Here is a 17396-nt window from a genome sequence, read left to right as displayed (position 1 = left end):
GCATTTGCAATCACCATCAACAAAGCTCAAGGTCAATCATTAGAAAAATGTGGTATATAATACTGATTGTTTTTCCCATGGACAATTGTACGTTGCATGTTCGAAACCTGACAATCTATTTATATGCAGCGACAATTGGACAGCTAAGAATGTTGTATATTCGTAAGTTTTACGCAGTTAATTTGTATTGTATCTAACTATCTATCTATCTATATAAAAACGAATTGTGTGTATGCATGTTTGTTTGTTGGTAAAAAGAGCGTTTGCATATGACGTCATTATAAGTACATAAGGCTTTGTATATGCACAGACAATGGGAAAGCCAAGAATGTTGTATATTCGCAAGTTTTACGTAGTTCAAAACACATATATAAATATATCTATATTCATAGGTGGTACACAGGGACACAACTACAAAAGCGCGTAACGACTTACGCGCGCGGGGGGGATTGGGGGGAGCGCGAAGCGCCCCCACCAACTAGGTGTTGGGGTGGCCCAAAGCACCACCCCAACAGCTAGTATATACATATATATATATCTATACATATAAAAATAAGTTGTCTGTCTGTGTGTCTGTCTGTCAGGTGACATCATGTTTCTGTGTCGACTGACGTCATGAAGTTAGTTGTCGTCATTTTTGCTATGACGGTGACGTCATTAAAGATATTTAAGACATATATGTTCACGTAGAAATCTATTAATGTTTAGCTTTAAAATGACTGATGAACTTACAATGGCAAAAGCCGATGAAGATGCTCAAAGAGTCTATGCCAAAAAACTTGCTGCTGATAGAGAAAGTCAGAAAAGAAAGCGTGCCGAGGAATCAAAAGAACAGCAAGGAAACAGGCTTGAGGCTGATAGAGAAAGAAAGAACAGAAAGCGTGCCGAGGAATCAAAAGAACAGCAAGGAACCAGGCTTGAGGCTGATAGAGAAAGAAAGAACAGAAAGCGTGCCGAGGAACTACCAGAGCAACGCGAAAGCAGACTTGCTGCTAAAAGAGAAAGTGAAAAAAGAAGGCGTGCTGAGGAATCACAAGAACAGCAAGAAATCAGGCTTGCTGCTGACAGAGAAAGTAAGAAAAGAAAGCGTGCCGAGGAATCACAAGAACAGCGAGAAATCAGGCTTGCTGCTGATAGAGAAAGTAAGAAAAGAAAGCGTGCCGAGGAATCAGAGCAACCTGAAAGTTATCGCCTGGCATTCAGGTACAGCCCAGTCGATGATTATAGCTTGAGTAGATGTGTTCAAATCGGGACAATGTCTAAAATTTGTCCCTATTGCAAGGCCTTGAAATTCAATGGTGAAACAATGGGAATGTGTTGCGCCTCAGGAAAAGTTAAACTTCCTCTATTGGCTGCACCACCAGAGCCATTGAAGACTTTCCTTACTGGAACTACGTCAGAATCTAAGCGTTTTTTGTCACAAATCAGAAAATACAACTCATGTTTCCAAATGACGTCTTTTGGAGCCCAAATCGAAAATCTAGATCAATTTATGTCTACTTTCAAAGTAAAAGGGCAAATTTATCATAGAGCCGGGTCCCTTCTACCATTCTCAGGCGAGAATCATAAATTTTTACAATTGTACTTCATCAGTGATATAAATTCTGAATTGAATGCACGTTGCGAAATTTCTCCCAACGTTGAAAGGACAATCGTTTCCCAATTGCAACATCTTTTCCACGAAAATAATAATTTAGTGCGTCTGTTCAAACAGTCATCGATTTGATGCCTACTGATACGCATAAAATTGTTATTTCCGCTGACAAAACGCCTCCTGGCAAACATGTGCGTAGATACAATGCTCCAACTATCGACGAAGTGGCAATCGTTATGGTCGGTGATCAGTTTTTACCTCGAGATATTATTCTTCATAAGCGAAACGCTCAGTTGTTAAGAATTGCTGAAACTCATCGATGCTACGATGCCCTACAATATCCTATCATTTTTTGGGATGGAGCCGACGGCTATCACTTTAATATCAAATTGATGAATCCAGCCACTAACAAAGAAATGAATAAGAAATGCAGTGCAATGCATTATTATTCCTATAGACAAATGATTCGGCAGGATGAAGAAAATTATATTTTAAAATGCCGTGAATTGTTTCACCAATTTGTCGTTGATATGTATGCTAAAATTGAATCAGAACGTTTGCTATATATCCGCCTGAATCAGACCAAGCTCCGCTCTGAACAATACATTCATTTGCGAGATGCAGTTATAAATGACGGTAATACCACAAACGTTGGAAGATTAACAATTTTACCTTCGTCATATGCTGGCAGTCCCCGTCATATGCATGAATATGCTCAAGATGCTATTGCGTATGTTCGTCTCTATGGTCGTCCAGATTTATTTATTACATTTACATGTAATCAATCTTGGGACGAGATACTGCAGCTTTTACTTCAAGGACAATCGGCGGTTCATAGGCATAAAATTACGGCCCGTGTCTTCCGGCAAAAGTTGAAATCACTGATAAACTATATAGTAAAATTTGAAGTGTTTGGGTCAGTGCGATGCTGGATGTACTCAGAGGAATGGCAAAAACGAGGTTTGCCACACGCATATATACTAATCTGGCTACATAAAAAAATTACTTCGAACGAAATTGATGATGTGATTTCCGCTGAAATACCTGATAAAAATGTCGATAAGGGGTTACACGATATTATTGTAAAAAATATGATACATGGACCTTGCGGTGCGCTGAACGAAAATTCACCATGCATGGCCAAAGAAAGGTGCACAAAGCAATATCCTCGACTTTTAGTATCAAACACAATTACTGGAAATGATGGTTACCCACAATATAGAAGAAGATCTACTGAAGATGGCGGTAAAACAGCAATAATAAAGAAGCGTAACGGTACCACCATCGAAGTAGATAACCAGTGGGTTGTTCAATATTCCCCATTATTATCAAAAACATTTAATGCACACATAAACGTTGAATACTGTAACTCGGTAAAGGCAATCAAATACATATGCAAATACGTCAACAAAGGCAGTGACATAGCAGTTTTTGGCTTGCAGCCCGAAATCAAAGATTTCGACGAAATCGTACAATATCAGGCTGGAAGATACATAAGCAGTAATGAAGCTGTTTGGCGAATTCTTTCATTCCCGATACATGAACGTAGTCCAGCTGTTGTTCACTTAGCGGTACATTTACAGAATGGTCAACGTGTTTATTTCACGGAAACCAACGTGCAACAAAGAGCCCTGAATCCACCGGATACAACATTAACAGCTTTTTTTTCGCTTTGCAAAAATGATTCTTTTGCAAAAAACTGCTGTAAACTGAAGTGCCTTCGTATTACACGTGGAATACTAAAAATAAAGTATTTGAACGTCGAAAACAGGGTAAGTCAGTCGACGGCCAACCTACCATCTTCAAAGATACCACGATAGGAAGACTCTACACCGTTCACCCCAATCAACATGAATGCTTCTTTCTACGCCGGCTTCTGGTGAATGTACCCGGTCCGACATCCTTTGAGTATTTGAGAACTGTAAACGGTACTATACATGACACTTACCGTAGTGCATGCCAAGCTCTGAATTTATTGGAGAATGACCAACACTGGGAATACTGCATCAATGACGCGTGCGAAACGTCAACCCCAAGTCAAATTTGTGCATTGTTTGGCATCATTTTAACAACTTGCTCTCCATCAGCTCCTACAGAGTTATGGGAAAAATATAAGTCAAAAATGTCCGAAGATATACTCCATCGAAAACAGTTAGAGACGTCAGATATGAGTTTTGATTTTAAATCAGAAATTTATAACTACACTTAAGTTATTATAGAAGATTTGTGCGTACGTATGGCAAACAAACCTCTTCAGGATTTGGGAATGCCTTCACCTAACCGTATCGCTGCTGTTTCGACATGTGTAGAAATTGGATCGTGAACAAAGTTACAGTACGAGTGATCTATTGTCGTATGTACAAAATAACATTTCCAAGTTAACGTCGGAACAAAAAGACATTTATGATACGATAATGCATTGTGTCGATAACAACGTTGGAGAAATTTCTTTTTGGATGCGCCAGGAGGTACTGGTAAAACGTTTGTGATAAAACTGATTCTGGCATCAATTAGATAAAAAAATGATATAGCGTTGGCAATTGCGTCGTCCGGAATAGCCGCAACATTGCTGCCTGGTGGAAGAACTGCTCATTCCGCTTTGAAATTGCCTCTGAATTTGCATTCTACAGAAACTCCCACGTGCAATATTTCCAAATCATCTGGGAAGGGTAAAGTATTGCAGCAATGCAAACTTATTATTTGGGATGAGTGCACAATGGCACACAAAAAATCGCTCGAGGCTCTGGATCAATGCTTGAAAGATTTAAGAGGGAATTCGAAACCCTTTGGCAGCACATTAATATTGCTTGCGGGCGATTTCAGGCAAACATTACCTATAATACCTAGATCAACTCCTGCAAACGAAATGAATGCTTGCCTGAAAAATTCTAATTTATGGGCACACGTAAAAAATATTAAAATTAACTACAAATATGCGTGTCCGATTGCAAAACGATGACTCTGGTCAAACATTTTCAGATCAATTGCTGGCGATTGGAAACGGAAAGCTCCCAGTAGACTCAATTTCAGGACGTATACAACTACCTGCTGATTTCTGTAATTTAGTAACGTCCAAAAATGAATTGATTGAAAAAGTATTTCCGAATATTCTAAAAAATTATAAAAATAATAAATAGCTAAGTGAAAGAGCGATTCTCGCACCCAAAAATATAGACGTCCACGAAATCAACAATATTGTTTTGACCAAGATTCGAGACCAGGCAGTCCTTTACAAGTCAGTCGACACAGTTTTGGAACCAAATGAAGCGGTTAATTATCCATCTGAATTTTTAAATTCCATAGATCTTTCAGGGTTTCCACCACACGTGCTACAACTAAAAATAGGCGTACCAATAATACTTTTAAGAAATATCAACCCACCAAAGCTTTGCAATGGCACGCGACTTGCCGTAAAAAAAATCAATGGAAAACCTAATAGAGGCCACGATTTTGACAGGGCCTTTTGAGGGCAAGGCTGTTCTTATTCCTCGCATTCCCATGATTCCAACGGATCTGCCTTTTCAATTTAAAAGATTGCAATTCCCAATTCGATTAGCATTTGCAATCACCATTAACAAAGCTCAAGGTCAATCATTAGAAAAATGTGGTATAGATCTTAATACTAATTGTTTTTCCCATGGACAATTGTACGTTGCATGTTCGAGGGTCGGTAAACCTGACAATCTATTTATATGCAGCGACAATTGGACAGCGAAGAATGTTATATATTCGCAAGTTTTACGCAGTTAATTTGTATTGTATCTATCTATCTATCTATCTATATAAAAACGAGTTGTGTGTATGCATGTTTGTTTGTTTGTAAAAAGAGCGTTTGCATATGACGTCATTATTAGTACATACGGCTTTGTATATGCACAGACAATGGGAAAGCCAAGAATGTTGTATATTCGCAATTTTTGCGTAGTTTGAAACACATATATAAATCTATCTATATTCACAGGTGGGACACAGGGACACAACTACAATGGCGCGTAACGACTTAAGCGCGCGGGGGGGGGCTTGGGGGGGGCGCGAAGCGCCCCACCAACTAGGTGTTGGGGTGGCACGAAGCGCCACCCCAACAGCTAGTATATATATATATATATATATATATATATATATATATATAATATATATATTACTAAAAGTCTTAGCAATTTTTAATTTATTAAAGTTAAAAAGGCGAAAACACTTAAACCGTATTTTGTTTTAAGTAAAGTGCAAATTATGTTCTGCTGGAAAAGTGCAAATTATGTTATTTTGTGGGAAAATTTTCTTAAATTAATTTACATAAAGGTCAATTTAAAGAAAAAAGTAATAAAAAAAAACATTCGTGGATTTCAGAATCAGCTTTTGAGTCACTTTATAAGGTGAAAATTTGATTCTTTAACTGGTCTTGAGCAGCGTTTTATTATCTCCAAAACCTTTTCCCACCTTTATAGCCAGGTTTCTCCAAGAATTTGCAAGTTTCCCAAAGTTCACTGTATCCAATTTAGTAATATTTAAATTTATCCGAACAATTGAGGAAGCGCCTAAGATAGAGTAATTGAGTCCATCTTTTCCTCTTTTTGCAAAATTAGTTTCTAACTGACAAAAAAACATTATTTAAAAATTGAGTCAGTAATAATAAGGCAATTCATGCCAAAATTTAAAAGCCTTTAACCTCTTTTTTTCTGAGATTACTCGAGTCCGTTAGGGAGGAGGGGAAGGGAGGCACCATATATATTTTTGTATTTTTTTAATTATATCTTATATTAAAAGTCCTTCGAATTTGCAACAGCAACGTTATTTTTTCAGTTTTGTATATATTCTGTCTTTATCGTTTACATACAAGGCATAACTACACAATATAAAGAAAGTTCGAACATAAAAATAAGAAATAAAATCGAGTATATACACAAAAGTGAGAGAAAAGAGAGAAAAGACGATTAATAGTCTTACCGAAAAACATCCTTATATCTAACGCAGATTCGTCATTGACTTTATACTTAAAAACCACTAAGTATCCGGCATACGAGACAGCACCGACCAGGGACCAAATTGCGCCAACAGGAAACCCCTTCTCGATTTTTAAATCTGAGTAGCTTACGAGGGCCTGAAATGAATTAATCAATCCTTATTCTAAGCTGGAAAAAAAGAGATTTTGATCGTTTTTGTGATTCCTTTTATTTTATCCCTTAACTACCTTGAACTAAGATTGATTATAAGAAAGGAACTAGCAATCGAATTGCAGCTTCGAGACCTTTTTGGCCGATGTTGTTATGCAAAATTCCCGAACTGATACAACAATTTCAGTAGTTAAAGGAGGAACTGAAAAACGAAATTTATTCCATAAAAGTGTTTTTCTTTTTGTTTTATATGTGTTATAACTCGATTTCTTACTTTAATCGATTCTGGTGTCTGGAAGCAATGAAATCAAGCGAGCATTTGGATACCAAAAGGTCAATTACCAAAACATTGATTTTTGATTAAAAAGACAAAGGCATTTTGCTTTTCTGTTACTTTTCTCAGCTATTATATATGTTTGATACTCTTTCTTATTATAGTGATGTCACCGTCTGATTACATACAATATTTGGTTTAGAGCACTGGTTCCCTACCGATATTGGGCTATGTTCCACCTAGTATTTCTAAAATCCGATGCCCCCTCGTGATACTTAAATTTTGTTATTCAAAATTTTACGTATTTTCGCCCAAAGGAAGCTTTAAAGGCCATTAACTTGGGTTCTTTTTTGGGTTGTCTCTAGGCGTATTTTATAAAAGAAATGAAAAATATTTTCTGAACACAATACTTTTTATACAAGGTATAGTGTCACTGCAATACTATCATGTATCTTTTTTGCTCTTTAAATGCATTTAAATGTCACTTCATCCACATGATTTTTTTTTAAACTAAGGCTTTAAAGTATGGTCAGCCGAAGGGTTCATGGACTACCCATGACCCTCCAGTATATTGTCATGCCCCAATGGTGGGGCCTGCGCCTCACGTTGGGAATCACGGGGTTAGAGTAATACTTATCTAAGACCAGTATTTACAAGGTTAATATATTTCTACTCAGCTATGGCAGCAAGGCACTAAAGTTTGTTATTGTTTTAAAAAGTAATGAGTTGTGAGAAAGAGTCAAACTTTAGCCTAAAGAGCTGGGTAGCTCCTGGTTAATGTCGCTCCTTACTTGCAATAAAAAAAACTGCTTTTTATTTAATTTCTGATTTTTTTAAATTAATGTATGTTTTGATTTTACCTCACCGCACATGAATAGCTAAAACGAAATTTGCATATTAATTTTTTTTTTTTTGGCTAAATGGCTTCCTCATAGTCCTGATCGGACGATTTTGGTAAAAAAGGGGTGGAGGAGGAGGCCTAGTTGCCCTCCAATTTTTGGTTAGTTAAAAATGCAACTATAACTTTCTATTTTTTTACGAACGTTTTTATTAGTAATAAATATACGTAACTTACGAATTAACTTACGTAAACAACTTCTATATTTGTATATTTTTATTACGTATATGAGGGTGTTCGTTCCCCGTTTTTTACACTAAAGCTTGAATTTTGCCCCAATTCTATAAGAATGAACCCCTGAATCACAAAGGTCGTAGAATAAATAGTTGAAATTACTAAAAACACTTTAGCGTAAAGAGCAAGGTATTGTGGAGGAGACGAATCCCCCTATATTCGCAATATTTTCTGTTCGTTTTAAGTTTTAATGCTGCTCCTTACTTCCAGTTGGAAAAACTTATTTTTATTTATTTTTTCATTGCTTTTTTTTTCTTTTTTAATAATGCTAGAAAATCCTGCGTCCCCTTCATGGAAATTCTCTTCCCTCAGGATAAATTCCTCCATGGAAAGATCCTCCCAATTAACTAACCCTCCCCCTACCCACCCCAACCCAACGCGAAAAAGTCCCCCTGAAAACGTCTGTACATTTCCCAATAACCATTACTATATGTAAACAATGGTCAAAGTTTGCAACTTGCAGCCCCTCCCCCGGGGACTGCAGGGGATTAAGTCGTCCCTAAAGACACAGTTATTAAGTTTTTCGACTATGCTGAACAGAATGGCTATCTCAAAATTTTGATCCGGTAACTTTAAGGAAAAAATGAGCGTGGGAGGGGGCCTAGGTGCCCTCCAATTTTTTAGGTCACTTAAAAAGGGCACTGGAAATTTCAATTTCCGTTAGAATGAGCCCTCTCGCGACATTCTAGGACCACTGGGTCGATACGATCACCAATGAAAAAAAAATTCTGGCAAAAAATACAGAATTCCGCATTTTTGTAGATAGGAGCTTGAAACTTCTAGAATAGGGTTCTCTTATACGCTGAATCTGATGGTGTGATTTTTGTTAAGATTTTATGACTTTTAGGGGGTGTGTCTCCCTATTTTCTGAAATAAAGCAAATTTTCTCAGGATCGTAACTTTTGATGCGTAAGACTAAACTTGATGAAACTTATATATTTAAAATCAGCATTAAAATGCGATTCTTTCGATGTAACTATTGGTATCAAAATTCCGTTTTTTAGAATTTCGGTTGCTATTGAGCCGGGTCGTTCCTTACTACAGTTCGTTACCACGAACTGTTTGAAAATATGTCTTCCAAATATGTTGCGATATGCATTATATGTTCAAAACTAGCAACGACAGGCCAGTATGAAGAGTTTTGGCAGTGACTGAAGTAAATGGGTACGAGGTATAGCTGAGGGGCACTTAGATTAAACATTGATGTGTTCCAATCCCCGGGACAGACAAATACGTAACAACTTCAAGTGCCAACTAAGAGTGGCAAAAAGGTTAAAGGGCTACAGGGAACAGGTCCAGGGAGAACCGGTTTCAACTTAGTGATGGGGAGAGGTGAGATTCGCTGGTGCCCTTCAATAAAGTGTACAGGCTCGGGGAGTACTGATGTCAACTAGTGATGGGGGGGGGTGAAATTCTCTGATGCCCTTCAATTATTTGTAACAGATACACTGTACTTTTAATTTTTGCTAATGCGATATATTTTCCTCAAGAAAGAAACAGTTTATGTTCATATGAAAGCAGGCCAAAAACGGCCAGGGATACTTGTTTACTACTTTAAAAAAAGGCTAACAGAAATGTTTTTCCATGCCAGCCAAACTATTTTGTTAAATAGCTTGTCCATTCGTTATTGAGGTACCCCTCGGTTCAGAATATTAAAATTAAATTTACGAAATTTAAACTCACACAGTGCTTTCAGGAATATTCAAGGTTGATTAAAGGAGAAGATTAAACTTACCAATCCAATAATATTTACTTACCAAAATAAACTATTACTTACCACTCCAATAATACTCAATATAACAGCAACTAATTTGGATAAAGTAAAGCGATCCAAAGTACTGCTCGGTAAAAACGCTGCAAAAATAAGAGTAAAAAGACTAGAACTCGACGAGAGTACATTCACGATGCCAGCTTCTGTGTCTGAAAGAGCTGCCTGGTAGCTGTAGTTTCCAATAAACCACTGAAATAGATCGAAAACAACTTAGAAAAAACGAATTCATAATCTACTCGAAGACGTGTTTTATGTGCTTCGTTCCATGGACACAAAGGAAACTTACGAAAGTATTGGAAACATTTCATCTTAAAAATACTGATTACTGAAAAGCGATTTTTTGACAAATTTTGGTTCCTTCCATGAAGAGAGGCCTGAATTTTATCAGTTTCGTGGTATCATGACAATTCTATGAAGTAATAAAAACCCTTACTTTAACACAGGTGCTTGATATATATAATCAAACAATTAACATAAAATTACTTGTTGGAAATCTAAAGATGTTATCTAATGGTTGTGGATAATACATAAAATTCCCTTAGTAACTACTTAAAAACATGGCCTCACGTGATGGTATAATTAACCTAAACACCGTTTCCAGTAGCAACTGCACTTAGAAAAGGCCCGACACACACCGCGTAAGTCATCGTCACTAAACCATGACACCTCAAAACAACGCATAAAAAAAAAAACAATGTTAATAATTACGATCCCCCCCCAACTATTTGTCATATTCTTTCCGATATCCTTCTTCTTCTGGACTTGCAGGCTAGCAAAACTGTAGGGCTCGGGCCTGTACAGTTTAGGAATAAGCATTATCCATTCGAATTAGTGTCACCCTCTCATATTTTTCATCTGAGAGTGATAAGAAAACACGTTTGTCAAGAATGAGTCAATACCAGACGTTCTGAGGGTTTGGCTTTAGCAGCCTCTTAATCCTCATCGGCGGAAGTAACTCCAAACGTCAAAGTCAAAAGTGTACGTTAGTAGCATGTTTCAAAACTAGCAACGACCAACCAGTACGAAGAGTTTTGGCAGTGACTGGGGTAAACCGGTACGAGGTATGACTGGAGAGGGGGGCGCAGAGATTAAACTTTGATGGGTTCCCACTCCTGGACAGACAAATACAGAACAATTTCAAATACCAACTGAGGCTGAGAAAAGGTTAAAGGCCTAGAGGGAACAGGTCTGGAGAGAACTGGGTGTCAACTAGTGATGGAGGGGGAGGGGGAATTCTTCTATGGGTTGCAATTGGCAAAATTTACACCCTGGTATGGCAATCAAAATTGGCTTTTACATTACATGCCCAAATCAGCTTCCGGTTAAGTGGTCTGAATCAAATTCCTAGTCTCCAAGAAATCATCCTTACTGCCCTTCTAAATTAAAATCCCCAACCAGCTGGAAGAACAGACCTCAGCCCCCTTCCCAGGCTCTTTCATCTACACCACGTCATTAATACCACCCAGCTCTTCCAGTATTCGATGTGATCGTTGCCTTTTTTTTCCACCAGATTATCATTACCTCCTAGGAAGAGGATTTTAACCTGTCCCTCAAGTTTGTACTGGCGGCCTGACCAATAATGGATCCTTACCAATATCTCTTTCAGAAATAGATTCAGTCTATGAAATTATGCTCTGTCGTCTTTTGTTCCCTCTTCGTAAATTTTTTTTGCTCTCTTAAATTCCTTAGTTTCTCATTAGGAATAATCAAAACAAATCATGATAAAATGAGAACTGAACTCCCACATTAGGTTATCCATACTGAAAATAAAGGTACTGGGACTTATTTAATTTCTATAAGCACGAACAATAAAATTATTCAGAACCTTGACAGGAACGCCTCATTTTGATAACACAAGGCTTGATGCCACTCAATTTGTGAGTAGATGCCAAAGAAAACTACAAATTACAGAATAATTTGCATGCTAAACTGACGTATCCATCGCTTCATTTCTAAGATTTAGAACCGGTGCCTCTCAATCTCTTAGATTGAGTTTACGTTCTGGCACACTTTATACTATACTATATATTATATATCTACACTTTATACTCCTTCCAATCAGCTGATCCCTTCCCCTGAGGGACTAGGACTCCATTTGGAAGTCCCACGGACCACTTTAGCATCCCTTCCTTCGAGAAAAGGAAAAAAATAGAGGACAGAGTAGTTCAAGTATAAAGGAAAACGTCACAGTAAATCACTTGCAGGATAAATCAAATAGAATGTACAAAAGATTGAGATCATAACAATTATAATGAGATTATAACAATTCTTTTTTCGTTTTTGTTTGAACAATTAGGCTAAATTATATTATGCGGCGACTTAACAGGCTTTTGTTTAAAGTAAAAAAGGAAATAATTACAAACTCGAACATAATTAAATAGTTTTTAAAAATAAATTTACCAGTAAGCAAAACATAATAACTAGGGATGAAACTTTAAAAATGGGCTTACCAGTAAGCAAAACGTAATAGCTAGGGATGAAACTTCTCTCACTGAGAATCTTGAAACACCTAGGCTGTCTAAATTAGCATGTTCATCTGCTATGTCTTGCGATGGCTGCTAAAAAGTATAGTGTTAAATGATTGTAAAATAAATGCAAGAACTGAAAGGGACTTTATGTCAATCGTCCTTACTTAATACCTAATGAAGCACCTATCCAAAGACGTAAATTTTGTTTCAGTTAAAACAGAGCAATCTTTTCAATAGTGAAATCTAATGAGCTTAGAAAAGAATATACAAGCTGTAATGCTGACAGTCCACCTACAGTAACACAAAATACTATGAGTAACTTTTCCTCCTTATAGAATTTGGAGTTATAGCCCCTTCCCGTAAACTTGACATGTTTGATTAAAACATGTCACATTTTTTAATCATGACATGTTTGATTCATTTAAAAAGTCTTGTTTGATTTTGAAATTTGGAAGTTTCCAATTTGGAAGTACCGGATTTTTCGAAATTTTGATTTTTAAAAATTAAGCTTTGTCGCCTTCTCTCATTTGCAGAAGCCTAATAATTCCAGTTGCAAATCGAAGTATTTGTCATAGAAACTGTTATACCAAATCTTGGAAATATCTTTGTATAAACAAGAAGTAGGTGATAACGGTTGAAAAGGCTGAAATACATTTTTCAGCTTTTCCTCTACCCTGAAAGCGAATGTCGTGTGAGTTACGCTGATCTAAACATGACTGGGATAATTTATGTTGCATAATAAGTGATCGTAATTCAATATTTCGCTTTAAGTCTGCTCTTAAACCACATTATACTAAAGAAGAATAGGCATCAAATGCCACAATTCAGAACAAAATAAAGCCCTTTGCACTGACATCTGTAAAAACTAAACTTCCTTCGATTGCGATTGGTCAATTTTATGGCTTTTGTTACTATCATAATCCCTCTCACTAGCTTCACAAGTTTTCCATTGGCATAGAACCTTTTTTTTTTCCTTTTTCTTAGTTTACTCGGAACTGTTTGATTTGCTACTTACACGCATTGTATTTGAAAAGTAATTCATGATGAATACATTTTGTTAATAGAAAAAATTCAGGCTATTTTACGAAATCCCCATAAACTTGCTTTCGTAGTAAATTTTTACTATTAATAGATATAGTAATTACTTTTTTTGAATCAGCTTCAAACGCTGATTCTTCCTCACATGACAGATTTTTCAAAGGCCTTTTCTTAGCTGCACGTGAGGAGGACTGCTAACAGCTCCTGAGTGGGTTTACTCCGATACTCTTCGTCGTGGTTATATCTTTTTAAACTTAAATTTAATGAGAGCTGTCGGCTTTACGCTCTGTGTGCGTCTATTTCCACACTCAATTTGACAGCGTCTCAATTTGACACACTTTTTTTTTGTCAGCTAATTATTTAGCTCTATTGTCATATCTTTCTTTCTCTCTAAGTTTCTACCTTCGATGTTGTGATATGATTTTAGCTGGTCTTTTCGCCCCTGTTGATCTAGAGACAGTTTCTTCTTTCTTACAATTATTAAGTATTTATTATTATCAAAGAAAGTTCCAAACTAATAAACCTAGTTCATATATGAAGGGGATTTTAAGAAAACTTTTGTAACTTATATTTAGAATTTCGGGTGCTAAGTGTTTCCCCTCGGAAAATTCCCACCCAGATAATTCTTACCCGTATAATTATCCCCCCATATTCCCCGCATTTTATCCTGCGAGACAACTTGATCTCGATCGAAAATTTCCCCCCGACAATTCCCCATTAAATTCTCTCCATATGCAAAATTGTGCTTCCAAAGAAAAAGAAAGACAACTAAAAGAATTCTGTAAATGAATTCAGGAAAACTCCTTCAATTTCCTCCCCCACGAAATCCTCCACCCCGTATAAAACTCCCCCACGAAAAATGTCCGTATGTTCCCCAATAAAAAATACTATTAGTAAACAATGGACACATGCAACATTTCATTCGAATGTCTTTGGGTAAAAAAGGGTCAAAGGAAGGGGGTTAGTTGCCCTCCATTTTGTATAGTCATTTAAAAGAACACTTAAACTATTAATCTTTGTTCGAATGAGCCCTCTCCCAATCTTCTAGGACTCTTGGTTCTATGGGAGCCAAAAAAATATCCATGATCTTCTTTGGCAAAAAAATACACAACTCCAAATATTTGTAGACGAGAGCTTGAAACCTCTACAATAGGGCTTTTTAATTGTTTTGTAGTTAGAAAGGGAGGCAGATGCCTCAAAAGGTGCATTTTAATGTCAAAACTTCCTAGCTCTCACTGAGCCTTCAGATAAATTCAGAATTAATTCTAAAGAAGGTGGTGGAGGTAGAAATTGACATGTAACCCCTTGTAATATTTTTGTAATCCATGTTATCCAGGAATATTTTTGGTCTTACGCTGTTATTTATTTCGAATTGGAGGTGTGTCGCCCTTTCCTTATCCGTAACTTCCCCTCGTGGTTGTTTTAACTTCGAAGGATGCTCATTCGATTGGAAATTGGGAGTTCTAGTCCTTTTTTTAAGTCAACAGTTACTGAAGATAAACAAGCCCCTGTCCTAGAACTCTTTTTGACATCAGGTCCTTTTGTTACCCCTTAGGACATCAAGGAGGGAGAATTTTTCAGGAGGAGAAAGTCGGCTTCCAGAATTTGGTAGCTTTATATCGATTAAAAAACTTTTGAATAGCGTTTGCTAGGCCTAGATTTCTAGAATTTTACAGCGGTATACTCGGGGAAACAGCAAGGGTGCCCGAGTAAATCAAAAGACAAAATATGCACCTAAGTTTTCAATTTTTTCTTTCTTTAATTGATCCTGTGGTCGTTTCTATTTTGCTGGTTTCAACGGCCTTTGACAGTGGTATCATATCAACTGTTGGCTGTTTTATCTTTAAAAATGTAAATGATTGTTCAGTAACGTGGTTGATTCATATTTTTCTTGAAATAACACCGAAATCCTGTAGAGAATAAATTACTATTTTAATTGTAATTTTGCATGATGTAATGACGTTATATCGACAGTAATATGCAATAGATACCAATAAAATGCAACTTTTTAAAATCACAAATTACTGAAACTCCTCATTGTTGCCTACTTTAAAAAAAACATAAAAACTTTAAAAGGGACCATTTGTACGATGAAATCACTCATGGATGGGTAATCGATTTAAAAACTTTTGAATAGCGTTTGCTAGGCCTAGATTTCCAGAGTTTTACAGCGGTATACTCGGGAAACAGCAAGGGTGCCCGAGTAAATCAAAAGACAAAATATGCACCAAAGTTTTCAAAAAAATTTTTCCTTTAATTGATCCTGTGGTCGTTTCTATTTTGTTGGTGTCAACAGCCTTTGACAGTGGTATCATATCAACTGTTGGCTGTTTTATCTATAAAAATGTAAATGATAGCTCAGTAATGTGGTTGATTCATATTTTTCTTGAAATAACTCCGAAATCCTGTAAAGAATAAATTACTATTTTAATTGTAATTTTGCATGATGTAATGACGTTATATCGATAGTCAGTTCAGTTCAGTTCATTCGGGTAATATGCAATAGATACCAATAAAATGCAGTTTTTTTTAAATCACAAATTACTCAAACTTCTCATTATTGCCTACTTTAAAAGGACAAAAAAACTTTAAAAGGGACCAGTTGTACGATGAAGTCACGCACGGATGGGTAAGCTTTTGATGGGTAACATTAAACGTAAATTATTTTATATATTGGAATGAACATAAAAAGCCAATTCTTTTACTCTATTAGTTGTATTGGCGTGCTTCGCTACTTATTCACACTTTATTACCACAAACTGTTTGATTAAAAACAAATTTCAAATCTGTCTTTTTATTTCGTTTCGTGGATTTTAATTCATATGTTTATTCTATTTCCACTGAGGACAGGATATCAGAGATATCGGCCGAAATAATTGGATTAATTTTTTGTTTTAAATAGGTGTAAATTTTCTTCAGTGTATTTTACTGTCTCACTTTTTACATTACTGTCATGTTTAGCCAGTATGGTCTTAGAACTTATTTACAAATCAAAAGCCCTCTTGGTTGTGTCCAGTTTTGTTCTGTCTAAACTTTTTTCTTTGCTATATATCGGATACTATTGTAGTATTCATTCAAGTTTATTGTACAGCTTGTGTCCTCAACAGAAATATTTCAAGAATAAGTATTTAAGAAACCATCCCGTCGTGTAATGGCGCAATAGGTTTGACCTCAGCTTGGTAATACGGGACCCAGAGATTGAACCTAGCTGTGGTAACACACTGCAGGGCCCGGCATTTGATTCCGGTGATAAGATTATACGAAAGCGTCTTCATATTAATCAAAATAATAATAGGAAGAAGACCCCCCCCCCCCGACAAAAAAAAGAAAAAAATGGAATAAGCCTTTCTTTGTTTTCACCAGGGTCATCTTTTCTCGAAATTGACCAACGCGTTATCTATACTGTTCTCAAAATATATTTACAGCACCATCTATATTTCATAGCATCAATAGAACCGAATGGAAAAAATCATGCTTACCAAAAATTACCTTTGAAGGAAGGGTCCATGGTAGCCACCGACCTGGAAATCCTAGGGAGAGACGGCGAGACAAAGATGGAGGTGACCTTCTATGGCTTCTCATTAAAGTGAAGATTCAGCATAATATAGGGAACTAATGCATGAACCTATGAACGAGATGGCCCCAACGCAAATCACGACATAGGTCAAGCAAGTCAAACTGCATCATCAGCATCTGGGAACAAATAGAAGAGGGGAAAGACCCTATAACGCCGTCGTATGTATCCACCGGCTATCAATTTCCGTAAATTGCTGTGAACCGGTGTGTAGGTCCAGACGCTCCCCTAGTTCCTGGATATATGTAGTTGTTGCACAAAACTAGTGTTCATTTATCTCTTGTGCAGCAGACATCTAGGCTCCACAAACTCGTATCGAACTCGGCTCTATAAAGGACTGACTCTACCTGTTTCTAATTTAATAGCGGATTTTCTAATTGAATAGTAGATTTTCATGAAGCTAAAGTTTTTTCCAGATTCTAGCTCAGCATCAGAAA

At 36.7% G+C, this 17396-nt stretch overlaps 1 protein-coding gene across 4 annotated transcripts in view; it reads right to left on the bottom strand.

Annotated features, from left to right (window-relative positions):
• LOC136039360 (solute carrier family 35 member F5-like) overlaps positions 1 to 17396 on the bottom strand; it is a 74195-nt gene that overhangs the window by 24299 nt on the left and 32500 nt on the right. For 3 of the 4 annotated variants that reach the window (XM_065723022.1, XM_065723024.1, XM_065723023.1), the window contains 3 exons: positions 12330 to 12437; positions 9886 to 10068; positions 6536 to 6689 (listed from right to left, as the gene is read on the bottom strand). In XM_065723022.1, the coding sequence (XP_065579094.1) occupies positions 6536 to 6689; positions 9886 to 10068; positions 12330 to 12437 (445 nt within the window). The remainder of the gene's footprint in view (positions 1 to 6535; positions 6690 to 9885; positions 10069 to 12329; positions 12438 to 17396) is intronic. The other variant, XM_065723025.1, reaches the window with a different exon arrangement.

The sequence above is a fragment of the Artemia franciscana genome, chromosome 19 (genome assembly GCF_032884065.1).
Source record: "Artemia franciscana chromosome 19, ASM3288406v1, whole genome shotgun sequence".
Classification (NCBI taxonomy): Eukaryota; Metazoa; Arthropoda; class Branchiopoda; order Anostraca; family Artemiidae; genus Artemia; species Artemia franciscana.
This window is presented reverse-complemented; position numbering and strand designations above follow the sequence as displayed.